Below are 25,970 nucleotides of genomic sequence, written 5' to 3'. Positions count from 1 at the left end.
AACAGACTACTGCAACAAAAAATGGCAAACAGCATCGTTAGTCTTCAGAATAGTAGATAGATTATATAAAAATATTCAAGATTGGTATTTGTCTAGCTTAATTAGATGCAAAACATCGGGTTTTGATAGTCAAAGGTTGTGCATGTGAGGATAATTTGTCTAAACTAACTTAGGAAATATGATGAGACTCATAAAATCTGAATTAAAAGTTTAAAACACCTTTTGTGAATTGAAACGCAACCTACCGAGCAGACTGCAAAAGTATCAAAGAGATATGAAGTCATCTAGTCTGCACAATAGCGATATCAAACCATCTCAATCCTTGAATAAAGCGTTTAGATTTCTCTTTTGGGGTATAATATTTGAGTAAATGAAGCTTTCATCATAGTAAACCGCCGGACAAGCAAAAGGATTACAATAGATCCGTATGTAAAGAAGCAAATCTTACAATCAACTGAACAGGAAGCACCACGTCCACTTTCTTGTTTCTTTATAGACAAAGTTGCATATCCTTGGTGGTGAAAGAAAACGATGCTACGGAACAAATTTCACAAGAAAACGTTGAGATTCTGAATTTCATCTTCAAAATCAAATTAGATGATATACCTCACAGACCGTGTAGAAAGCCGGAGTGTCCAGCAAGAAGTCGAATTTCACCAATGCCTGTCACAGTAGTTGAGCAATTGAGAGTTCAGATAAGAAATAGCATACAAGAGAGAGGCCAGAGGCCAGGAGGAACAACCTTCCTATTACACATGATTTATCAGCAATGTATCTAATTTCATAAAAAGTCCAAATTTTGTAAAAGATTATCAAGTGACGACTTTGATTGCATGGGAAAAAAATTAACAGCCTAATGTCTATGATGCACATTGAAGTGCACGAATTATAAAGAAAACATAAACCACTAACCATGGCTCAAAGCAGCTCACTTTATTACTAACAGCAAGAGCGCTCTGATTACCATCGAACCGTCGTCGTAAGTTAGAGGGAAGACAAAAATTGGGGATTTCGGGAAGATTAGAGCGGAGGGATTGCCGGAGAAGTACCTTGAGATGAAGCGCCGTGATGTTTCCGGCATGGGCCGAGTCGACTCGCGCGAACCACTCTCTCAGAGTCGTCGAGTTCTCCATTTTCTTTTTCCCTGTGAGCGTGACGTTGACTGACTCGGTGTTTCTCTCTTTTATTCAATTTTAAAATCTTCTTGAAACGCGGCCTTGCGCGCCGCTTCACACGGAGATTTTTTAACGTGACGGGTACACGGAGATTTTTTATTCAATTTTATATCACGTGTCATTATATAAATGGTGAAATATGTGTGCTAAAAAATTAATAACTTAAAAAATAAATTTTTTTACCATTTCTGTTAAAAAAACGTAATATACCATACGTGTTCTCGTCAATGAAAAATTTCTCGCTTCACACAGTTTTAGTGTTCTACATATTTACACTTTCACTTTCCTAAAAACAGAAAAGAAGACAAACATAGCCTTTCCGCTTATTCCGTTGGAACAAAGTGTCACGTGCCGCGTTCGTGTTAAGTTTCAGATGGGGTTTCTGTAATGCGAATTTCGTGAGGTTTCCAACTCTGATTTGATTCTCTCAGAAGAAAGGATCTCCTCTCTGGCTTTCTGGGCCAAGTCGACGTAGCTCTCTCTGTAAGTAATTTCTCACCCTTTTCTTCCATATTTACCCCCGCCGTAGTAAAATCGGATTTCTTTGGTTAAATTGATTGCGCCAATCAGCTTATCTGCTTTCAATTTCTTAATTCTCTGTTTGGTTGGTGGGAAAGTGTGGGAAAAATGATTTAAATTTACTTCCTTTTATGTTTTCCACTTCAATCTTCGGAGTAATTGTACCTAAATGAGCTGACTTTTGTTACAGTTTTTGTGGAATTCCGTCTTCTCTCTGTTATCTGATTGATCTAATTGATTTAAAATGTACATAAAAGGTGACCTGATTTTTGTTTTTTGCACTGTTGACTTCTGAACTGTTTAATTGGATTGGTTATCGAAAAAGCTGATTTTTTTTTTTTTAAAGAAAAATGATTCTTGAATGTACAATGTTGATGGGTTTTGATTGCTCATCTCAAAGACTGATAAATTCACTTTTGGGGGAACATGCCTAGCCTTTTTTCCTGTGCTGATTTGAGCTGCAAGTTTTGACTGAGTATGGTGTATGAGGGTTGGTCTGAATTGACGAGCATAGATTTTGCGTATGCAAATGTATACTAATTTAGGATTTTGAGCATTGTGGTGGTATGATCTCATGATAAAATGTCCAATAATATATGATTTTTTATTCTTTTGATTCGGTATCATGACTCAGTTGCAAGGTGCTAAACATCGTAGTTAAATACTTGCATGCTAATGGTTTGGTGTAATGGTAACTCATTTAGAGCTTAGGGAATGGTGATCTCAGAACAAATTATGGCATTAATTTTCGGTTTTCCATGCACCCTTTTACCGATTTTGTTTCTCTGTCAATCTGTCTTTTTTTACTACGCGAGAATAATCATATATTAAGTTGTGTGCTAGGTATTTATATAATTTGTACTCTCAATTTATGCTTATTATTCATCATCTGGGTGAACAGGTCCATATTCTGTTGTCTGTGGTGATTCACCACCTAATGCATATGTTTGTGATTTGATAATTCCATTATGCTGGCAATATTTGAGAATATAGGCTGGTCAGAAGGAAATACGGCTGATGAAGATAACACCATTTCTCGAATTCATTACCCAGTTGGCCTACACACCTCCTACGTGGGCAAGTCTAGTTTGTGGTGTATTTGTACTCATCACTCTCACCCTTTCAATTTATCTTGTATTTGAGCACCTTTCTGCATACAAAAATCCTGAGGTATTTATTCCATAGTGACATAAATTGTATTTAATATGCATGGTTCTATTGTAATGTTTATCTGGTGCATTTTTCACATTTTGGTTTGTGTGACCCTTTCAGGAGCAAAAGTTTTTAATTGGTGTTGTCCTCATGGTTCCGTGCTATGCAATAGAATCGGTAAGTTTTTATTTTTGTTTTTGAAATTTAATTTTGTTTGTATTTTTTTATTCAAGCCTCTCTTTGGGATTATAGGTAGAACATATATTAATCTTAAATGTCCTTTAAATATACTTTCTATAACCCACACTTGTTTTAGAGAATGGTTATTAGTGTAGATCATTAACAGCAAGTGTTAAATGGACAGAGGGGAGAGAAAGGGTAGGAAAAGTAGTTCAGGAAAAGAGAGGGTGGGGGGACTTATGGTGTTTGCGTCTGCACATATGACATGTGTGCCTGTGGTTCCCTATGAGAACCTTATGTGTAGTTTGTTGTTTAAACTTTAATGTGCATGGTAAACGGTGAGTTGAAATTTAACATACCAAAGATGATGAATTTTTCAATTGTGATTTGTTTTTGTTTGGTTCACAAACATCCATGCTTCTTTTGGACTCATTGGGAAGATAATGAGTTGAATATACATGTACTATTCATTAAGTTTCTGTTAATTTGGGAAGATTAAGTTCTTGTATTAGATTTGAAAGTGATCATTGTTTCTTACTATTGAATTTAGATGTACAGGTATGCCTGTGTTACAGACAGAAAAAGTACTCTTCCTCTGATATTTGGTATTTTTTTTTCCAGATTCTAATTTGGTGTTCTTTTCAGTTAGTATCTTTATTGAACCCTTCGATAAGCGTTTATTGTGAGATTCTACGGGATTGCTATGAATCCTTTGCCATGTATTGCTTTGGAAGGTACCTGGTTGCATGCTTGGGTATGTCCCTTTCAAGAACTTTTATGATGCCATTGTTTATCTATAGACACTTTAGCTAACATGCTCATTAAAATTCAATTTTGATGGGTTTGGAATGTCATAATCCATTAAATGGGTATTTGGATCTCAAACTTGAATTTCACAAAATCTTTGGAAGTATATGTTCATGTCTAATACATGGTTATTAAGCATTCATTGACAATCTTGTTCTGATTGTGGACAAGATTGCACTGTTCATGGCAGGATTGGCCTGTTGGCTGCAATGTGATAATAAATGTTCTTTGGCTGTTCTTGCATACACATTCAGCTCTCTCTCTCTCTCTCTCTCTCTCTCCATGCACAAATAAATCTATTCTGCATATGAGAATCTAACATCAGGGCCAATGTTAAAATTTGAAGTTTCCAGGGCCAATGCACAAACAAATAAATACCTGTTCTGCACAATGTTAAGGTTTTTAAGTGTTCAGGGCCAATCATATGACAATCATGTAGAATTATCACAGTTGCCATCTTTAACTTAGTGTATGTATGGTAGTTTCAAATAATCCTTGTTTGATGGGGTACATATCTATCCAGGATATTTTTCATTTGCAGTTTGTAGTCCTTTTGTTTTTAATAGATAAAGAAACTTCTTTACTTCCGTAGTTTATATTTATTCTGCTTTTGACATTATCCGTTTATATATATATATATTTTTTTCTCCTGCTAAGGTGGGGAAGAGAGGACTGTTGAATTCATGGAAAGGGAAGGACGTGCAAGTTCTAAGACTCCCCTATTAGAACACAGTTCTGAAATGAGAACTGTTAAGCATCCTTTTCCAATGAACTATATCTTGAAACCATGGAAACTTGGTCAATGGTTGTACCAAGTTGTCAAATTCGGAATTGTTCAGTATGTATGTTTACCATCACTTAGAGAATTTTTATTTTATTTTTTGTACTGGCTGTTGTTTTGTGTTCTCTAATTCCATTTCCCTTATATAACATAAATTCATTTTTTATTCTTGGACAGATGTTAATTAAGTCTCTCAGTGCTATTGTAGCAGTTATCCTTGAAGCTTTTGGTGTATACTGTGAAGGTGAATTTAAATGGGGATGTGGGTAAGACAATCTCAAATGATTATAGGAAAAGCATTTGTAATTTGAAATTATCATGTAATATATTTGATAGGATAAGTCTTTTTTTTTTGGCCCCTAAGAAGCTCTTTGAACTATTAAGTATTGAATTTCTCATGGAACTCTTGCATGTTACTCATACTGATTATGTATTGATTGTGTCAATTCGCATGTGAAGTAGATGCTCCTTAGGGACTTGTAAGTTTGGGTTATATGTTGTATACCTAGAAATGAATCTTCAGGAATTCTGCATGTTGAAATAACCTCTAAAATCTCGCTAAACACACTGTAGATGGTGGTTAACATATGATAGCTCATTTTTTTTTGCCTATTGCAATGTGTACGGGTTTGTCAATTGATAGAGACGCTAAATGGTCACGTGATCTTGCGTTAGTTCTTTTAAAGTATGTATTTCAAAAACAAGCAGGAGAGGCCTGTCAAGACCTCAGTTTCCGTAGCCATAGCCTCTTTCTTTGAACCTTTGACTTATGTTATGGTATCAGAGCTTGTGGGATTTTGCCAATTACTTCTTCTGTTTGAAGTGCTCGCGATATTTTGACTTATCAATTTTCCTTCTTACTATTCTGTTGATGCCCTACATATCTCGTTCTCCTACAAAAGAATTGGATAAATATTAATGAAGTTTAACTCATAAAGGAATCTCAACATCATAATTTTCTTGTGCTTGCAGGTATCCTTATATTGCGGTGGTTCTGAATTTTAGTCAGTCATGGGCTTTGTACTGTCTTGTTCAGTTTTACGCTGTTACAAAAGATGAACTAGCTCGCATAAAACCATTAGCCAAGTTTTTGACATTTAAATCAATTGTGTTTTTGACATGGTGGCAAGGTGTGGCAATTGCTCTTCTCTATGCCTTGGGTTTGTTCAAAAGCCCTATAGCTGAAGGCTTGCAGTTTAAGACAAGTGTTCAAGACTTCATCGTTTCTATAGAGGTAGAATCTTTCGTTGGGTAACACAGTTTGCATGCCATAATTGTGTCTTTTCACTCGATATTTACTGTCGTAGTCTTTTAAATGGTAATTTATTCTTCCATTGAAATTTTACGAGTTGATGTGGTCTTGAGAGATTATTATTCCTCATCTGAAGGTGTTGCTATAAAATTAAGGGTTGATCGGTCGACAAAATCATGACTAATAGTTTTTTTCTTCTCAATTCTCATTTTATTCTGCTATTAGTATTCTGTATTACACTGTCTTACATTTCTCACTAATGTTATGTAGGTTACCCGACAAAAGATTTATTCATTTTACCATCTTTATGCAACATATTTTAGTTTGACAGTTCTGCGTTTTCACCCTGCACAGATGGGCATTGCTTCGGTTGTTCACCTATATGTTTTTCCTGCCAAACCTTATGAGATGATGGGAGATCGTTTCCCTGGAACTGTCTCTGTTCTTGGAGACTATGTATCGGCTGACTGTCCTTTGGATCCGGAGGAGGTTAGGGACAGTGAACGCCCCACAAAGCTACGCCTCCCCACTCCTAACATTGATGTCAAGAGCGGCATGACCATCAGAGAGAGTGTTCGGGACGTTTTTATTGGTGGCGGGGGATATGTAAGTATCTATTTAGTTGTACATTATGTCAAAAAACATTGGAACATAGCTTCTGTTGAAAGGGTTATTTTGATATATATTAAAACAACTAGTGTTACACCTTGGTATGGCCAATAAGATTTGTAGATTGCTGTTGATATTGGATGTGCACTGTAAAACACTGAAAACATGTGTAAATTGCGAAGGCTGCTAATTGATGTCTGTGGTTAGGTGATAACTGTTTGTAGAAAAGAACGGATGCGAATGTTTCAGATTGAAACTGTTTTTTTTTTTTTTTCTCTAATATGTTTCAATATGTCCAACCATCTTTTGAACTGAAAGATAGTTGGTATCTACATGAAACCAGTTGATCGTGGGTCATGGTGTAGGCTTTTTTAGTTTGGGTTCTGAATCTGCTCTTTGCCTCGAATACAGATTGTGCAAGATGTGAAGTTCACAGTAACACAGGCAGTGGAGCCGGTAGAGAAGGGGTTCACCCGGTTCAACGAGAAGCTACACAAGATCTCCCAAAACATTAAGAAACATGACAAGGAGAAACGAAAGACAAGGGATGACAGTTGTATATCCACATCACCTACACGGAAGGTGATTCGTGGGATAGACGACCCTCTCTTGAATGGAAGCATGAGTGACAGTGGGGTTGCAAGGGTAAAGAGGCCTCATCGCCGCAAATCTGGATCTACTAGTGCAGAAAGCGGTGGAGAGAGCAGTAGTGATCAGAGTTATGGTGGGTTTCAGGTAAGAGGCCGTCGGTGGGTAACCAGAGACTGAAGAAAGGTCATGGCTATCGTCTCATGGGATGCTGTGGCCTGTGGGTTTTGTCCATTGTTATTTGCTCAGCGATATTTTCATCTGAAGCTGTTGCCTTTTTACTTTTTTCGTTCTTTTTGATTCATAGAGGATGGCGAGAACTGTCGCCTCGGAGCCACTTTTTTGTTAGGGGCGTAAAAAATGTAAATGGTATCAAAGTTAGAGGAAACATTTTATAAGGGTATGTAATTTACGCATTTACGTTGAGGACAGTAATTGTAACAGCTGAAATCAAAATTCATCTTTTTGTTAGAAAAGGTGACTCAATCTCTTACCTTTTGTTCTCTGTCATATGCAAGAGCTGCAATTTTAATCTCAAGGACTATAAGTTTATCTTAGTCAAGTAAATAAACTAGCCTCCAAGTAGGATTAGAGGTCCTAATTGTATTTGCATTCTCTTCATTTGATTTTCACACCGAAAAATATCTCCTTATGAGAGTCGGCCCCATGAGAGGCCGGGGTCCGGAGTAGACATCTACCTCCGGCCCCCAATTCTCAAGCATTGTCCAAAAATGGTCAATCAAGGCAAAGCCTCCGTGATGAGTTGTACATATCACCGAAGTTTGAACAAATCTGATCGTAAATGTGGCGAGCAACGAAAAATTTCAAAGTGATGGAAAACATGCTCTTAATTAGCTCATGCCATGTATATACTTCATTTAATCATTTTCAATTACCACTAACACTATCCATAATCTTAGTTTTTGACAAACTACGAACGAAAGATGAAAGTTTCTTCAGAGATGATACTTATATCACTGCCCGGAGCTCTGCAGTAAGCAGGGAAAATTTCCGGTGCTGTGATAAGATGGGAGGGGTTCAAACTGCTTGAATTCTTGATGACAGGTCTGTGTAACCGGATCCCACGTTTAGCTTGGCAGCACTGAGTATCGTCAGCAAGATTTGTAGGGTATCGCCGTGACTAACAACTAAGATCGTGCACCTGTAGATTGAATAGACACATATAACAGACAAAGTCACACTTAGGGGGTGTAGTAAAACTAAGATTTTAAAGGATTTTAAAGGATTTTAAAAGTGATAGATTTGATAGGATTTAAGAGGATTAAAGATTCCTACAAAATTCATATGGATTTTAAAGAATTTGAATGGATTGTGGTGGATTGTGGGGGAAGGTTTTGAAATCCTAGGGGGGTGAGGTTTGATTCTTTTTAGTTTTGGTTATACATACTTTTTGCTTTCAAATCCCACAAAATCCACAACTTATTGAAATCCTCCAAAATCTTAATTTTTTTAATACACTTATATTTGGATGGATTCTAAAATCCTTTAAAATCTTTTAATTGACTACACCTAGATTTTAATGGATTCTAAAATCTTTTAATTGACTACACCTAGATTTTAATGAATTCTAAAATCCTTTAATTGACTACCTAGGATTTTAAATTTTTTTAAAATCCTCTTAAATCCAAGTTTGACTACACCCCTTTAGATAGTACGCAGGCAAGAAAAGGTATGATTTAATTTAACCTTATGGCAGTTAAAAGAGGAAAGCCGTGACACAGCTGGATAAACCGACGGTCTTGTACAACTAACAGAAAAAACCTCTTAACTGAGAAGCTGAATTGAATAATCTATCAAGATTCAAGAACCACAAACAAACTGAGTAATTACAGCTACAAGTTTTTCATCCTTATTTTTGAATTCTTAAGGTCGACGGATGTTTCTTTTTTCTTTAAGTAGAAATTATTCGGAAATAGGTTTTTTGAGTTCTGCAGCCACAACTAGACATTTTATTTCATGTCTCTGCAATGCCAATGTGCCTAGTGATATGCAATGTAGAGCATAAGAATAAGATGTTTCACACACCCTTGAAATAGAAAACGCGTATTTATTCACACACCCTTGAAATTGTGACTCCATAGTTTCCATTGCTTCTGCAAGTCCGCATGCAATTATCATCGACGCTTTCTCCTCCCTCTGCCGGCCTCATGAGTGGATATTTCTCATCAAGAGCCCATATGTCGTGATACTATCAGCTAAAGGGAGAACAGAATTACGACAGATGATCATAATAAGTTAGCACCTCCTATAAACCCAACAATATAGACAAAGCCTTCAATCTGCCACTTTAATCAGTGAAAAAACTACACCAACACCAATTGACTTACTTTATCGTGTGACATGAGTCATACGAAGGACCAAAGAAGCGTTCTTGAAGATTTTCCATCACCTGTCCAGAAAACCAACAAACGGAAAAAAATCACTGGTTAAAAATCTAAAGTAGTCTTGACCACTTACATTCGTTACATAACCGATCACCCGCGCTTATGTCGAGCAGAAACCAACCAAGCTAGCGTTCCTTTTGGCGGTTTTCCGAGGACTATCTTACCTTGCATTGTGCACCCTCAAATGGAATGTTCAAGACAGATGCAACAACTTGAGCAGTGTGAGTTGTACTCGAAAACGAGGAGTAGCAAATCCGAACATTATCATGTGGTATGCTGTTTTCCTCAAGCAGCTGCACATTTACAAACTACTAAAACTCCCATTTCTTTGTTTCCATCGACATTCCGGTTTTCGGTTAAATCTTCCACCCTACCAATTTGCAGTCTCTAATTCACATTTCCTAACTTCCATGAATTTTGCAGACATAAAGATTCATACTTTTTGAATCTTAAAGCACAAAATAATACATTGTGGAATGACTGTCCAGCTGATTGTGCCTGACTTACACCTGGCGCCAATTGATACTCTGGGCGGGTACCATTTTCCTGCGTCAAATTCTAAATATTCAAAAACTGCAGGGCCCAACAAGTAGTTAAGGAAAATTGAGGGGGGAAAGAGAAAAAACAACCATGGAAGAAACAATGATGCCTCTCTCATTTGGGAGAAATTTTTCATTGTGATCGTAACACGAGTGTTACACCACGTGTTTTTATATAAGTAATGAGAAATTTTATTTTTTAATTTCTTAACTTTTTAACACATATATCACACCAATTGTATAATGACACGTGGTGTACCATCTCGCATTCCAGTCACACTAAAGAATCTCTTCTCATTCGGAACGCTCCACTTACGTGTATGTTGTTTTATTGGTGGGCATCAACAACCGAACAGGATTCCCTCCGGATCCAAAAAATCTGAGCCTAAAGATCAAATGATCCGGATCATTGAAATTTGATCCAACGGCTACAAACAGGGCCATCTAAAAATTATAATAATTGTAGCCTTTGGATCAAATTTCAATAATCTGAATTATTTGATCCTTGGCTCAGTTCCTTTAGGTCTGAAGAGGATCCGATTCCATCAACGACATCCCATTGGTCAGCAATCCGTGGTCAACCAACGAAATAGTCTTAATTTTGTTTCACATGACGTGGCGATATCCCATTAGATACAGTATATATCTTCATCTGGTAACGGTTGTAGACGAACGACATATTTTTTAATTCGCAGAGACCCACACATTTGCAGAGCTGTTTGGAAATTCATAAAATTAGAAGCGAACAGAAAATTGCTGGTGAGTGTGAATCTGTGAGTCTTTGCGGCCGGAGGACGTAGATTTCACGGCCATGGCGCTTAATCTGCGGCAGAGGCAAACAGGTAAAATTACTCTTTTGCCCATTTAGTTTCTCTCTCCAGATCTCTCTGCTTCAATCAAACCAAGGAAGCAAAAATTGAAAAATACTGGATTGAATCGATAACCCATTTAGCTAATAGAGAAAATCCAGATGAATTATTACCGGAATTACTATTATAATTGATGAAATGTGTTTATTTTTTTGTGGGTTTTGTGTGTTGAGTTTGATCTGTGATATTGGTTTAAGAGCTGTGACGAAATTTCATTTCATTTGCTCGATTGGGTTTGTTTAATTCTGCATAATTGTTCAGGGTTTTGTGTAAATTATTGATTTTGATCTGTGGTTTCTGGATCCAGAATGTATTACCCGCATGCTGAATCTGAACCAACCCGTTAATGCAACCGGTATGGCCAATGAAGAGGTCTATAAGATCTTGATCTATGATAAGTTTTGCCAAAACATACTCTCCCCGTTGATCCATGTCAAGGACCTTCGTAAGCACGGTGTGACCCTGTACTTCCTGATTGACAAGGACCGAAAACCCGTTCATGATGTGCCTGCTGTCTACTTTGTCCAACCCAGCCATTCCAACATTCAGAGGATCATTGCTGACACTTCGAACTCGCTGTATGATAGCTTCCATCTGAACTTCTCGTCCTTGATTCCCCGCCCACTGCTTGAGGATCTGGCATCTGGGACTTTGAATTCAGATTCGATTCATCGGATTTCAAAGTTGCATGATCAGTATTTGGAGTTTGTGACACTGGAAGATAATTTGTTCTCGTTGGCACAGAAGAACACTTATGTTCAGTTAAATGATCCCAAGGCAGGGGACCGTGAGATTGAGGAGATTATTGAAAAGATAGTTGGTGGCTTGTTCTGCGTTTTGGCTACTCTTGCTGTTGTGCCAATTATCAGGTGCCCTCGTGGTGGTCCAGCTGAGATGGTAGCATCAGCATTGGATCAGAGACTTCGTGACCACTTGTTGTCGAAGAACAATCTGTTTACTGAAGGTGGAAACTTTGCGAGCTCTTTCCAGCGCCCCATATTGTGTATATTTGACCGTAATTTTGAGTTATCTGTGGGAATACAGCATGATTTTAGGTACCGGCCCTTGGTGCATGATATTCTTGGATTGAAGCTTAATAGGTTGAATGTTCAAGGTGAAAAGGGTGGGATGAAGTCGTATGAGTTAGATAGCTCAGATCCCTTTTGGGTAGCAAATGGGTCTCTAGAATTTCCGGAAGTAGCAGTAGAGATTGAGACCCAATTGAATAAGTATAAGAGGGATGTTGATGAGGTCAATAGACGAACTGGTGGTAATGATGGAGCTGAATTTGATGGGACAGACATGATTGGGAACACAAAACATTTGATGAGTGCAGTGAACTCATTGCCAGAGTTGACTGCGCGGAAGCAGGTGATTGATAAGCACACCAACATTGCAACTGTGTTGTTGAGTGAGATCAAAGAGAGACTGCTCGATTCTTTTGCTAAAAAGGAGTATGACATGATGGTTAGAGGAGGCATTGATCGCAGCGAACTTTTAGGTGTGCTTAGAGGGAAAGGGAGTAAGATGGATAAGCTGCGGTTTTCTATCATGTACCTTATTTCTTCTGAAACCATTAATCAACAAGAAGTGGAAGCAGCCCTCAGGGAATCTGAGGTTGATACCAGTGCATTTCAGTATGTGAAGAAGATCAAGGCGCTGAATGTCTCACTGGCATCAGCAAATTCTGCTAGCAGAAGTAACATAGTCGATTGGGCAGAGAAACTTTATGGGCAATCAATAAGCGCCGTGACAGCAGGTGTGAAAAATCTTTTATCCAATGATAGGCAGCTAGCACTAACAAGAACAGTGGAGGCCTTGGTGGAGGGGAGGCCGAATCCAGAAATTGATTCCTATCTTGTGTTTGATCCTCGTGCTCCGAAGTCAAGCTCAGGAATAGGTAGCAGCCATTTAAAAGGACCTTTCAAAGAAGCTATCGTCTTCATGATTGGAGGTGGTAATTATGTGGAGTACGGGAGCCTACAAGAGCTTGCGCAGCGTCAGCAACCTGTCAAGCATGTTATATACGGAACAACAGAAATACTCACAGGTCAGGAGTTTGTGGAGCAGCTCGCAGTACTGGGGCAAAAAATGGGATTGGGTGGTGCTCCTACTCCTCCTCCTGCTTCAACTCATTGATACGTAAATCCTGCAGTTTAGTTGTTATTTACGCCTGATAGAAGATGATTGTGAGAAGCTAAGAAACCATGTGGATGAATCTGTATAAAGTTGTTGCATGTTTTTGGTCTACAAAGGACTGCTATGCTCTGTGGATTTATTTGTAAGGTCTGCACGGTGGTTCCATACGAGATTCATCAACTTTCTATCGGGATCAAGAAGAAACCGGTTTTAAATTTTGTTATAACCAGAAGTTTTCAGAATCGCATACTTTTGTGTTTCATTGATGTGTAAGTTCTATGGTTGGAAGATGAGTTTACTGATCTTACCTTTTAATTTTTGTTGATGTTTCTCTAAAAACTGAACTTTGTAATATGATATGTTAATTTTTATTGGTGTTTCTCTAAAGACGAATTTTTAATGATCTTACTCTTCTTTATTTCTAGTAATTGAAGTTAATAAATCAAATGAAAACAACGAAAATGATTAAACAAATGAGATGACGGGCATTTCCCTTTAGTTTACTTTTTATTAAAAATATATAGAAAATACAATAAAGATTGTAGGCTTGAATAAGGATATAGGAGGGTGAAGAGAATAGTGTGGAAGAAATGCATTTGAAATGGTACACAAAGGTGAGAGGTCTTAAATTCTCTCATTTTATTTTCATTCTCTTCCCTCTCTTTCTTCACACTTCAGTTATTAGGAGTCAGACCTAGTCCACCCAGAAATGCGAATTAGAGCGTGGCATTATTGCAAAAAGGTCCTCCAACTTCCTCATATTTTCCGATTCCCCGCCCTAGTCATTCACCCGCTCAACTTCAACTCCTCTGCAGCTAAAGTCGACCCTTGGCAAATCCGACAACCTACTCCGTCCAGAAAAACCCAAAACCCTAACCCTCGGCCATGGCCCGCCGGACCCTCCCGATCTTTAAAAACCTCACACAGCGCCCCACGCCGGCACCATTCCTTCCCAAATCCCACCCGAACACCCGATCCGTCACCTACATGCCCCGACCCGGCGACGGTGCCCCGCGGCCCGTAACCCTGATCCCCGGCGATGGAATCGGCCCGCTTGTCACCAACGCCGTCGAGCAAGTCATGGAAGCGATGCACGCCCCCGTGTACTTCGAGCGCTACGACGTCCACGGCGACATGAAGCGGGTCCCGCCGGAGGTGATCGAGTCGATCCGGAAAAACAAGGTGTGCTTGAAGGGCGGGCTGAAGACTCCGGTGGGCGGCGGCGTGAGCTCGCTCAACGTGCAGCTGAGAAAAGAGCTCGACCTGTACGCTTCGCTAGTAAACTGCTTCAACCTCCCCGGCCTCCCCACCCGCCACGAGAACGTGGACATTGTCGTAATTAGAGAGAACACCGAGGGCGAATACGCCGGGCTCGAGCACGAGGTTGTCCCTGGCGTCGTTGAGAGCCTCAAGGTAATCAAAAACCCAAAATTCAATCTTTAGCTCTGCAGTTTTGTGAAAATTGGGAGTTGATTGTGAATGTGTTAGGTGATCACCAAGTTCTGCTCGGAGCGAATCGCGAAGTACGCTTTCGAGTATTCCTATTTGAACAACAGGAAGAAGGTGACTGCTGTGCACAAAGCCAACATTATGAAGCTGGCTGATGGGTTGTTCCTGGAGTCCTGCAGAGAGGTTGCTACAAAGTACCCAAGTATTAATTACAATGAAATCATTGTGGACAATTGCTGTATGCAACTCGTTTCGAAGCCCGAGCAATTTGATGTGATGGTAATGCGACTTCAGCTCAGAATTCTGTTTTGTGAATATGGTTTCAGCTCTGTTTTGTGGATATGGTTTTTATATGTGGAGTGTGGATGTGTTCGTGGCATGATTAAAGTTTTATTTTTTGCTTCTTCTTTGACTAAGTGTGGATAATTTGGTTTAATTTTGGACTTGGTCTGACATCGGTTACTAGGATTTTGTTTGGCAGATGTGTTTGCCTAGTGATTGGGAGTTTGTTTAGCAGATGTGTTTGCCTGGTGATTAGGAGTTTGTTTAGCAACAAATTCTGTCCTTCTCTCTTGTATTTAAGAGCTTGGAATAACTAATAAGACGTTAGTTAAAAAATGCATTGGAATAGACTTGCTGCCTAGATGGGGCGGCTGCCAAGTAATTTAATTTTCATCTCACCCTTTTCTATTTTCCTTTTACGCTTTAGCAAAGACATCTTGAACTTGGGTTGATTCGATTTTAAGCAAAGTTCAGGTTTCTTGGAATGATAATCTGCGACTAGGAATTATTGGAAATACTTGGTTGACTGCAGTTGACTGGATTGTGATGAATTTGCAATTACTGGTATTCGCCTTTAAATATTCTTTGGATGTTGAAATGATGCCAATATGAAAAGGTTTCAAGCTTTGGAGTTTCTGTGATCTGAATTGTGAATTTGTGAGATGTATCTATGATTTGAATTGTGAAAACCATTTCTAATGTTTAGTCAAGAAGTGGTTCTATTCTTATCTTCTTATATGCTTCAGATCAGGTTTGACCCGTAATACAAAGGGTGGATATAAGATGAAATATTAGGTGCTTGTGACATGTCAGAATAGTCTGTTGAGAATCTTGCAAAGGCTCATACGCCAACTGATGATGCAAATTAGAGATTCTCTTTTACTATTAGTTTTGGTTTGAAGAAATTATGTATTTTAAGTGGAGAATTACTTCATAGCTTGGGCTTGTCAACCTTATTGGTGCCTAAAAAGTCAAGACCGGCCAGCATTGAGCTACACTTTGGGCTAGGAGGTCTTGTAGGTATTTTGCTATTGTGATGACCTATGAAGAAGTAAAAGAGTAAATGGAAAAGAGTTTGAGAGTTTAAAACCTGTGAGTCACATCAAAACATTGACTGAGTTTTTTGAGTCTGATGTCTATGTGGAATTGATGTGGTAGGTCGAGAAGTAAGCATAGAAGGATAGTAATGCTCTATTTAAAGCCGGGAAAAGATGAACAATCTGGATGCGCTCAAGTGAAATATCAGCCTGGATTCATATAGTCGAATAAAACATGAATAGTCCAATAGTCTGTTCATACCTTGTTTCCTAATGTGAATTCCTAGTTCTGCTGTTTTAACTTGGATCAAAATCTTGTTCTTCTTGTGTTTCTAATGAGTTTGCTTCTTGTCTCATATGTTGATCATGAACTTGGTTTTTCTGTTCCTTGGGAGCTGGTGGGGAGGGTAAATTGAATCTAGGACTTGGTATTTTCCCTTGTAATCTGGGTTCCAAATGGGAAGTATCCTTTCCACAAAATGGTAAGACTGTTCATGTGGCACTTCCCAGACCCCACACTGGCAAAAGGCTCTGATTATTAGATCATCTTGCATTTAGAAAACGTATTGATCTGGGCCCAACACTCAGCTTCGGATGTTTCATGCTTGCTCTTGATTTTAGCCAAAAGACCTGTCTATGTCATTGAGCTAAAAATGAGTTGTCTATTGAAATTTAAAATAGATGTTTGCCTGGTTTCGAACTTCTATGTGCTACTTTTTTTCCTTCCCCATTTACAGAGGTTGTTTCATGTCTTGCAGGTCACTCCCAATCTTTATGGAAATCTAGTGGCAAATACGGCAGCTGGTATTGCTGGAGGCACTGGTGTCATGCCAGGAGGTAGAAACTCTTGTTTAATTTAATTGATTAAATTATGCTGCCAGGCCTTGCAAATTTTATACCGATTGTTTAAGTTGTGTTTTTTTATTAACACCATCATGATATATCAACTTCACCCCTTGATAGAAGAAAGATCATTTGCTAGCTTTAAGCGCTGAACCCCACTTATAATATATCTTGTTCTTGTAGTCGGTTTCTTCTAAACAGTGCCTCATTATCTCTTTGGTAACTACAGGAAATGTGGGTGCTGATCACGCTGTTTTTGAGCAAGGTGCTTCGGCAGGAAATGTCGGAAATGAAAAGTTGTGGGAGCAAAAGAAGGCCAATCCAGTCGCTTTGCTTCTATCATCAGCAATGATGTTGAGGCATCTCCAGTTTCCTTCATTCGCTGATCGACTTGAAACAGCGGTGAAGCGAGTAATATTAGAAGGCAAGTACCGGACAAAAGATCTCGGAGGAGTCAGCACTACCCAAGAGGTCGTTGATGCCGTAATTGGTAAACTGGACTGATTGACGGGGAACGTGTCAATTGCGTTTACCTGGGCTATACTTCATACTGTTGATTACCCAGCGTTCTCACATGGTGTGGTTTGTAATGGTTTCTTCTACACCGTTGGTAGGTTATCCTACATCTGTCGAAATGCAATATTATTTTTTTCCATTTTCGGGAATAATCGGAATTGATCCTAATAGCCATTCAGTAATAAAGAATGTGTAAGAGTCCCACTGTTTAAAGTTTTCGATTTGATGAAACCTCGCTTCGCTTTTTCTTCCCAGAATTTCAAATTTGTCTAGCTTTTGTTATGTGGCCTGAGATTGGGTTGAGCATAATACAGCTATCATTAACCTGGGGACGGTGTCATTACCATCATACAGAATTCTACCGTCAAGGCTAATGCCTCAAATCGTATTGTGAACGATGGAAGGCACCTTCGTAGGCAAAGGCACAGGCAAACCTGCACCGGCTCGTGCATCCAAAACTGTACACGTTACCATTTCTTGTTAAAGATCAACACCAGCCCATTAAACCCAGCCCATATTGAGGTGCAAGGGAACTAGATTGTTCTAGTTCAAACATGCATGGGATTGTTCTAGAAGATTCTAGCAAGCAATCACCGACACATGGCATCGACAAGACGTGAAGTGACAACCAAACAAGAAGTATCTTAGAATAGTGTGTGGTGTGACATAAAGTTGTAAAGTACATGTATGACTAAAGTAAAGTGTGATGAGTTGTAAAGGGAGATTACCCACCATTATTGTAGAAAAGTGACAAAAGAGGATGATACGTCGTGTCTCCTAAGTGAGATTCGGGAGACTTCCTCCGTGGCCTATAAATAGGTGTGATTGTGCTTTGTATTCCTCAGACTTAGTTGAGCATTCATACTTGGTTCACCAAGCATTGTAAGATACTTGATATCAATAAAGAGAGCTTGTTTGTATAACCTTCCTTGTCTAGGTATCTATTCTAGCTTGAGTCATCGTAGAGAGTAGCGATCCTGTTGTATAATGGTCATACTGGTAGAAAGAATGTCTATGGGTAAGGGAGTCTATGAGCGAACATAGAAGAGGCTTAATAAGCTTGTGATTGAAAAGTTCCTGATGCTGACGTGAATGAGGCTTGTGTGGGAATCCAACAGCTTCTAAGAAGGCATATGCTGTGTGTAGTAGATATGGAGGCACCAGTATCTACTAACGCAGTGATTACAACAGGGCCTTCATTTGGTGGAGTTATTATCAGGCAAATGCGTGGCCTGAATGAAACTCCCAGATTGTAAGTTGCCTGGATGGGAAAGACTGCTTCTTCATCAGTCATCTGACGACCGATTTAATGACTCTGATGAAGAAGAAAGAAAACTTCTGCTTGAATGTTGTGCTGATGTTCCAAATAAGTTATAGGAACGAGAACATTATTTCGCAAAGCTGCCATACAAGCAAGGATGGAAAATGCCTCACCAGACTGCATCACATCCAGAAATGCCTAATGACGAAGAACTATGGAAGGAAGAGATCAACTCCCTGTTGCAATTAGGGTTGATCAGACCATCCAAGTCCCCCTGGGCAAGTTAGGCATTCTATTTATATATTGAAATGTTCCCATCTTCTCTATGTCAGACTATAATTAGTTATCATCAGGCTGAGCATGAGGTGCTTCTCAAAAATAGAGAAGACCAAAATTCTGCACTTGCATGGGACGATATAAATCGATGAATTTTACCCTTCACGTTAGTTCTTTGAGCTCAACATGTTTTGTTCTACCTTGAACAGTAGTATATATATGAGTGTTATAACTTGCTGGACTTTGGAAAAATACAGGTTATCAATGAAACTCTTAGGCTGAGTAACGCTATGCCAGGCTTGTTTCGTAAAGCAGTGAAAGATATCCCAGTAAAGGGTAAGTCCTCAATTTCAAATTGGTTAGGCCCTTTGTTAATTCATACATAAAAATACTTGTAATGCTTTGAAGGAAACACAATACCAACTGGCTGGACGATTTTGCTTGTTACCCATGCTCTTCATTTAACTTCCAACACATTCAAGGATCACTTGGAGTTCAATCCATGGCGTTGGAAGGTACGCATCTGTCTTTCAAACTTGAGTATACCACTGCCTTTTTTTTCAAATAACTTCCATTTTTGGAAGAATCTGATCACGATCACAAAGCTATCTGACAGCTAACTTTGTTTATGCATATTTATGTTTTGTATGGAATTAGGACCTTGACTCCCTTGTTATATCTAAGAACTTCATGCCGTTTGGTGGCGGATTAAGGCAATGTGCAGGGGCTGAGTTCAGCAGAGCGTACCTGTCCACCTTTCTCCATGTTTGGCTTACCAAATATAGGTATATTTCAGCACTCCCCTCTAATTTTAATCTCACTATCTCACCAGAGGTAGCAAATCTAGTGTGTGCCTACATGGTTTTTGACAGAGCTTAAATCATCTTATCAATTTCTTCTGTTCATAGGTGGACAACAATCATCAAAGGCGCACGCATTTCTGGAGGGCCTATGTTGGCATTCGGGGATGGCACTCACATTAAGTTCTCGGAGAAGAAAAACTGAGATATTTTCTCTTGGAGTAGTAATCTATATAAGGAACAATATTACCAGTGAACCAAAGGTATGCAAGTGTCTTGGGTTGAGTCGCCGACAATGTTGCTTTCTTTAAGACGTTTCGCGGCCTTGCCCAAGTTGTGCATGCATATTCAATGCCTTGCCGTCCCCAGGATAAAACAGCCCAGGATTCCCTCTGTCTAGACCCTGGAAGATCCGAAAACAATCACCCTCTTTGTTACTTAGAAAACTCAAATATTCACAGCAAATGTTTCTTAGTTTTTTCTGTGTATAACACTAACGTAAAACCCAAATATATATAGCCAAAAACTAGGAGTTTTAACGTTGGAAAGTTGAGGGATAAGTGGCCAAGAATCCGGCCACCAAATCAGGAACAAATCAAAATAGTTGAGGAAGAATAAGTCTCCCACTTGAAACAATATCTTATCTGATGAAGCAAATATTTTCTCCTCAAAATTAGGAAGCCAACGCCTTCCTCAAAACTAAAACATTAAAGCTAAGTCTCTTTTTTTTTAATAAACACAATATCACAACATTTTCCGAAGTCAGTTTGTGGAAAATGATCAGACACATGTCTTGATGTACCTACGATTAAGATAGGATGTGCAATATGTTATACAGCGAAACGATGTAAAATCTGAAACATGTAGTTGGAATAACTTAGGGCTGGCCCTAGACAGGTAGGTGCTGTGCTAGAATAGTTAAAGGGCCGGCCCTCCAGTTATCGAATATGATTCGATGTCAAAATTTTGAAAGGTTTATTAATGGAAGTTTTAACAAAACACTTCAGATACTGTTCACTTTTAACGAAAAATTACATTTTTACCCTTAACTGATACTATTCACTATACCTTTAAAAAGGGCTTTTCGTTAAAAGAGAAGTTTTTTTGGACTTTTCGTTAGTTTTCCTTTAACTAGGAGTTTTAACAAAACACTCCCGGTACTGTTCACTTTTATTAAATAGGAAATAGTAAAGTTCTTTATTCTTATTATCGGAAAGGACTGTTTGTATTAAATTTTTTCTTTGGGCCTCGGGTGTCCATATTTCCTAGAGAAGCTACATATCTACCATATGTGTCTGATTTTACCATCTGTAAAACAAGGGTTAAACCATAGAAAATTATTGCAAGAGAATAAGTTTTTGTAGTATAGAATGACTCAAGCAAGGTCGATCTCCTCAGGGACTGGTATAAACAATTTACTAATTTTGGAATATTTAACTTAATTAACTCTAAGAACTACACTAATTTGACAAAACTAAATCCCACTGTACGTGACTTAAACAAATATCTAAAATGGGAATTGGCTTATAGAAATAGTGATCCAACTAAACAAACAAGTAAATGTAGAAACTTAAGATTGACAAGGCATAATAGTTCAACCTTTACCAACAACACTCCTACGTAGGTCTTCCAATTGCTTAAGTAATCGAAATCACACATGCTTTGAAGGTTGGGTTTTTCCTTTTGTAGTTTTACTTGTGACGTTCAAGCTAAAACGCATACCAATACATGCAATTCATCCATGACATTTGGATTAAATATAAACACGAGTGATTCCTTAATCTTAGTGAAAATCTTTTTGATAAACCATGTAATCCCTAAAAGTATGATATTTACCTTAGGAGAAATTACAATCCTCAATTACAAGAAGCATAACCAATTTTAATGTGATATTCGTTCAAAATTGCATCTCATGACTTTTCTAAGCATCTTAATGGTGATCAAATATCAAGACATATAGATAGTTTAATTCAGTGATTGAAAATATCAAAGCAAATATGTAAAACACTTAAAAAATTAAAAGAGAAATTTACGTAATCATGTTGAGGCTTACGGCCTCACTCTAACAAAAAAAATTAATTATACATACTTGTTTGAATACATAAGAAATTATCCATTAAAAATCAAAGAAAGAAAACAATCCTTTTTACAAGATGAGCTCTCCGATCTTCTCCTCAAAGAAAGGATCATGCTTCTTTCTGCTCTCCTGCTTCAATCCTCACTTTTTCCCTTCCGTTGCTCTCTGTCTCCCTTCCTCCTTTGCCATGTGTTGCCTTAAACAAAAGGCAATCCTCTTTCAAAGCCACAAAGGCAACCCTTCTTTTCTTTTCTTTTTTCTCCAACAACTTTGTCTCCCTTCTTTTTGTTTTTTCTCCAACAACTAGCCGAAAGGTATCTCCTTGGCCACTAATTCAACCATTTATTTTCTTTTCATTTTTTTTATTTAGCCAAAAGTAATAGCCACTAATTTGGAAGACCAAGCTGAATGTCACAAGTGGAAGACATCATTTTGAGCTGAAAACTTGATATGATCATCTTCAATCTCTTGTGAATCAGCTCCAACTGAAATCACTAAAAAATTCCATTGTTTGCATACTTTTCCACCAAACTCGATCTTGTTGCTCCTAGAAACACAATATGGCAAAAGTATCACAAATACTTAAAACTTCCAACTAAGCTAGACAAGAAAAGAAATATAAAAGGGCAAAATATATAGTATAAATATAAGTTCATCAAAATACCCCCAAACTTACATTTTTGCTGGTCCTCTAGAAAAACAAAACACAAAACAAAACAAAACTACTCAACTAAGACTTGACTCAACAACTTAGTAGCTAACTTCTCAATTTCGATCTCAGAGATAAGTGCCAACCATGAAATAAATAGTCAAGAACTAAGCAACAAGAGCTCAAAACATCATCAAATAGTTAACCAAATTTCCTTCAAACAAAGCTTAAAATGTCATGTGTGAGCTAGTCATGTCAATGCAATTCCAAGCTCCCTTAGATCATCATATGCAAACATGTGAGCTTCTCACAAGACATACGCTCATTCACTTATATGTTTTGGTTAATGTGTTTCACTCAAGTGATCTCATTGTACATGCCGCCATATGGATGCTTGTCTACCTAACTCGATACCAATAACAAGTAATTGCTCAGATCAAGGGTCTTTAACAAGGTTGTAATGGGGTTGAGGGTTAAGTGGCTAAACAATGAAGAGCATGGAAATCAAAGTCCAAATAATTTGTAGAGTTTTACAATCATATTCGAGAGATTAATAACTTTAAACCCGTGAAGCACATCAAAATTTGAACTTTATTTGACTTGATTGATCTTGGAAAACTCTCCCTTTTTTTCACTTTTTTTTTTTCTTTTCCTACAATTTTTGGCTCCAACAACTTTGGACTCTCTCCTTTTATTGAATTACTCTACAAGCTCTTTAGAAAAAGGGTAGGAATATTTAATACAAGGCTAGGTAGAGAAAATTAGGTTGAAGAACCAAAAAGGCCTATATATAGGCTCAAAAGGCTAAGGGACAAATAATAGAAATGTTGGCTTGAAAGGCTCAAACGAAAGAAGAATGCCTATATCACTTCCAAGTCAGTTGCTTGAATTGATAAATGATCAAGAGGTATAAATCATGTTCTAGAGATACATGTACAATGAGATCATACGCACAAGAACAAATGAGACTAATGCATAATGGTTTAATCATTTATAGGCTCAAAAGCTCACAAGGTTTTCTACTAGAATATGTATTTTGAAATTAACAAACTATTGAGCTATTGACCACCAAATAAATTGAAATTTGGATATTTCCTTCATATATATGTTATTTTTAGACTGCAAAATTTCATGATTTTTGGCTGTGTATTTTATTTATGGGGATTTTATTAGTAACCTATGCTCAGTTGAAATTCTAGTCTGGTAGTTTTCATCGTTTCAGTTATGTTTAACAAACGAATGATCTAATGACCTCAAAATTACTTGAAATTTGGATATGTTGTTCATATATAAGTCTACTTATAGAAGGCAAATTTCATGCTTATTGGTTATGTACTTTATTTATGGTGATTTTATTAGTAACCTGTGCTCAATTGAAAGTCTAGGCTGGAGTTTTCATTGTTTTCACATATGTGAAAATTTTGAGCTATCTTTTACCTCTAGAACAATTTTATATCCTATTTTATAAAGTTTAATGTCTCTCGTATAGTCTATGTGATTTTGAGACTAATCCATTATACGTTAATTATGTAATTCCTCAAGAAAATGATATCTATCTTTAGTCTGGAATCTTGGTTTTTGATATAGTATACTACTTTACAAATGTATTTTGGAAAATTCTATACTAGTACGTGTATATATATATCTATGTATGTATGTATGTATGTATGTATATATGTACCTACATGCTTTTCAGAATAACAAATGCAATGAGTGTTTGCCCAAGTGGGAGAATTGATAAACAAATAATTGGCCTTCACACTCATTGACTTATTTGTAAATCTAAGTCACACATGCTAAGTTCTAAAGATCCGTGGGAGTTGTTCTTATGCTAATATACGTTTGTAAAAATTTTGAGTATGAGACTTAGTTTTATATTTGCATGTTTCTCTCTAGAATTTTAAAGTCGAGTTTGTGGAAAAAAGATGCATGTTGTATTTGAAATTTTTCTAGATTTTGTTAGGATTGTTCAATCCTATAATTGTTCCACTGTTTGTTTTCAAATTTGTATGCATGTATGATGGTATTCTCATGTTTTTAACACTCGTACCATAGATGATTAATACTATTTGGTTAAGTTCTTGTAAAGACAATTGCATTTTAACTTGTTTGGTACATAATATTTGGAAGTAATGACTAAAAGAATTCACATGAAGTTATACTTGCTAAAAGAATTTTGGCTTAACATATTCATTGTTGTATAATATGATTAAGTGTAAGGTACAATAACATGTTTTTTAATGAATATGTACATCTGGTTATGGTATTTGTTTCTTGCATTCAATATAAGATATAATTGATTAGTGGGAGGAACAATTTAAATGTGTAGCTTATGCCATGAAGGATGTTTAGCTAATTATATGTACCTCACCTGATGGTTTTATGTATATTTGTAAAAGTTTTTTAAGATATTACGAATGTGGGTCTAAATTTTTAGAAATTGAAATTGTGGCCGGTTGTAAATATTCGAATAAGGATCCATATAGGCATTACATATTCATATAAGGTTGTCCTGATGTACTAAGCTATAAAGTTTTATGCAGTTACTAGTTAGTTTAATTTGTGATTCACGACAATTAGGAAGCAACAAAATTTACAAGCTGCATTAAGTTATGGATTTAAGTTTTTAGTTATCTTGTGAATTCCATAAAGCAGCAAAGGTGTATTTTCAGTTGCATTCTAAATACTAGCAAGATTGAGTTTTGTACTTAGGTTTAGTCAAGCTAATAAGGAAGCTTATTAGCTTGACTAAATTCATTAGCCAATAAAGTAGTCTTGCTTATAAATCCATTAAAGAACTTTTCTGAAGTAACTGTTTGACCTAATGGGAGAATGTTGGACGTTGGATCATAATCCAATGACTAATAGGTCTACACAGTTAATTTAAGGATTGCTTGGAATATAAATAAGATTATGATTTAGTTAATAGCTGCAGCTTGTACCACAAGTTAATATATTCTAGATTTCCTTGGGAAATAAGGGCTCCTAATTCTATCATATATGGAATGAGATTTGGTGTATAAATTGTCCTTGGACTGCAAGGAATCCTAATGACATTATTATGGGAAGACTTATTAGGGTTAAGTCCATTTAAATACAAGGCTAAGGTCCCTGCCCAGAACACACATAAACTCATATAAATGCCCCATTAGTTCGAGTTTAAAGGAGTGTTGAGTGTGTAGAAGACTTTGGTTAACTAACATATTATTTTCATGTTTACAATACGTTTTCCATTATAAGAAGAAGTCTGAATATGATTTAGTCTATTCCGTAAGGCTCTGTCAAAGATGGTTCATCTTTACTAGATGCCATGTTGACTTCAAGTACTCTATTAATCGAGTATCATCTATGGATTCTTCCAAGTTAGAGTTTTTAGTTGTTTATGATATATATAAAGTCAAACAGAGTGTAGAGGTCGGGGATGACCATTGCTAGTTAGGTAAACTGCCATTTGCCCCCTTGAACTTTCATCAAATTCAAAGGAAAATTAGTCTTTCCTTCATCAATTCTTACTTGTCAACTATAACCAACAATATAATTATGACATATGAAAACAAAATAATGTGTGGTGACAATGTGAGATGGTCCATTATGTAAATGTTTGGTTTATTATGTTTTCTCAGTATGCTATATATTTTTGAATTATTTTGTGTCCATGTGTTAAAATTTTATTGGTGGTTATAGCTGACAAGTAACAATTAATGATGAAATGACTAATTTGCCCTTGAATTTGACGGAATTGATTTCGTAATATAATGGCAAAAG

At 37.3% G+C, this 25,970-nt stretch overlaps 4 protein-coding genes and 1 pseudogene across 7 annotated transcripts; 4 read left to right on the top strand and 1 right to left on the bottom strand.

The window, feature by feature from the left end:
* The first annotated feature begins 1,494 nt into the window (after window positions 1-1,494).
* On the top strand, window positions 1,495-7,539 carry LOC126620951 (protein LAZ1-like). 4 transcript variants are annotated; one of them, XM_050289286.1, is made up of 9 exons: window positions 1,495-1,658; window positions 2,688-2,864; window positions 2,967-3,023; window positions 3,648-3,780; window positions 4,491-4,675; window positions 4,792-4,880; window positions 5,587-5,848; window positions 6,221-6,472; window positions 6,887-7,539. In XM_050289286.1, the coding sequence occupies exons 2-9, from the start codon at window positions 2,712-2,714 to the stop codon at window positions 7,241-7,243; spliced, it is 1,488 nt and encodes a 495-aa protein (XP_050145243.1). In that variant the 5' UTR covers window positions 1,495-1,658; window positions 2,688-2,711; the 3' UTR covers window positions 7,244-7,539. The 4 variants fall into 4 exon arrangements, with proteins under 4 accessions (XP_050145243.1, XP_050145244.1, XP_050145241.1 ...); XM_050289287.1 differs by having other exon boundaries at window positions 2,596-2,864; window positions 3,672-3,780; XM_050289284.1 differs by having other exon boundaries at window positions 2,596-2,864.
* Window positions 7,540-7,936: 397 nt separating this feature from the next.
* LOC126622693 (uncharacterized) lies at window positions 7,937-10,157 on the bottom strand (annotated as a pseudogene).
* A 529-nt stretch (window positions 10,158-10,686) lies between these two features.
* Window positions 10,687-13,402, top strand: LOC126620950 (SEC1 family transport protein SLY1-like). The gene is made up of 2 exons (XM_050289283.1): window positions 10,687-10,849; window positions 11,184-13,402. Exons 1-2 carry the CDS (start codon window positions 10,819-10,821, stop codon window positions 13,013-13,015), a joined length of 1,863 nt encoding a protein of 620 aa, XP_050145240.1. The 5' UTR covers window positions 10,687-10,818; the 3' UTR covers window positions 13,016-13,402.
* A 285-nt stretch (window positions 13,403-13,687) lies between these two features.
* Window positions 13,688-17,373, top strand: LOC126620953 (isocitrate dehydrogenase [NAD] regulatory subunit 1, mitochondrial). Its single transcript, XM_050289292.1, has 4 exons — window positions 13,688-14,428; window positions 14,504-14,743; window positions 16,542-16,620; window positions 16,856-17,373. Exons 1-4 carry the CDS (start codon window positions 13,901-13,903, stop codon window positions 17,128-17,130), a joined length of 1,122 nt encoding a protein of 373 aa, XP_050145249.1. The 5' UTR covers window positions 13,688-13,900; the 3' UTR covers window positions 17,131-17,373.
* Window positions 17,374-17,517: 144 nt separating this feature from the next.
* LOC126620954 (cucurbitadienol 11-hydroxylase-like) lies at window positions 17,518-20,244 on the top strand. Its single transcript, XM_050289293.1, has 5 exons — window positions 17,518-18,845; window positions 18,937-19,015; window positions 19,088-19,194; window positions 19,337-19,464; window positions 19,588-20,244. The coding sequence occupies exons 1-5, from the start codon at window positions 18,810-18,812 to the stop codon at window positions 19,682-19,684; spliced, it is 447 nt and encodes a 148-aa protein (XP_050145250.1). The 5' UTR covers window positions 17,518-18,809; the 3' UTR covers window positions 19,685-20,244.
* The last annotated feature ends 5,726 nt before the right edge of the window (window positions 20,245-25,970 follow it).

Source organism: Malus sylvestris, chromosome 5, assembly GCF_916048215.2.
Source record: "Malus sylvestris chromosome 5, drMalSylv7.2, whole genome shotgun sequence".
Taxonomy (NCBI): Eukaryota; Viridiplantae; Streptophyta; class Magnoliopsida; order Rosales; family Rosaceae; genus Malus; species Malus sylvestris.
The sequence above is the reverse complement of the archived record's forward strand: the minus strand, read 5'-3'. Positions and strand labels throughout refer to the sequence as shown.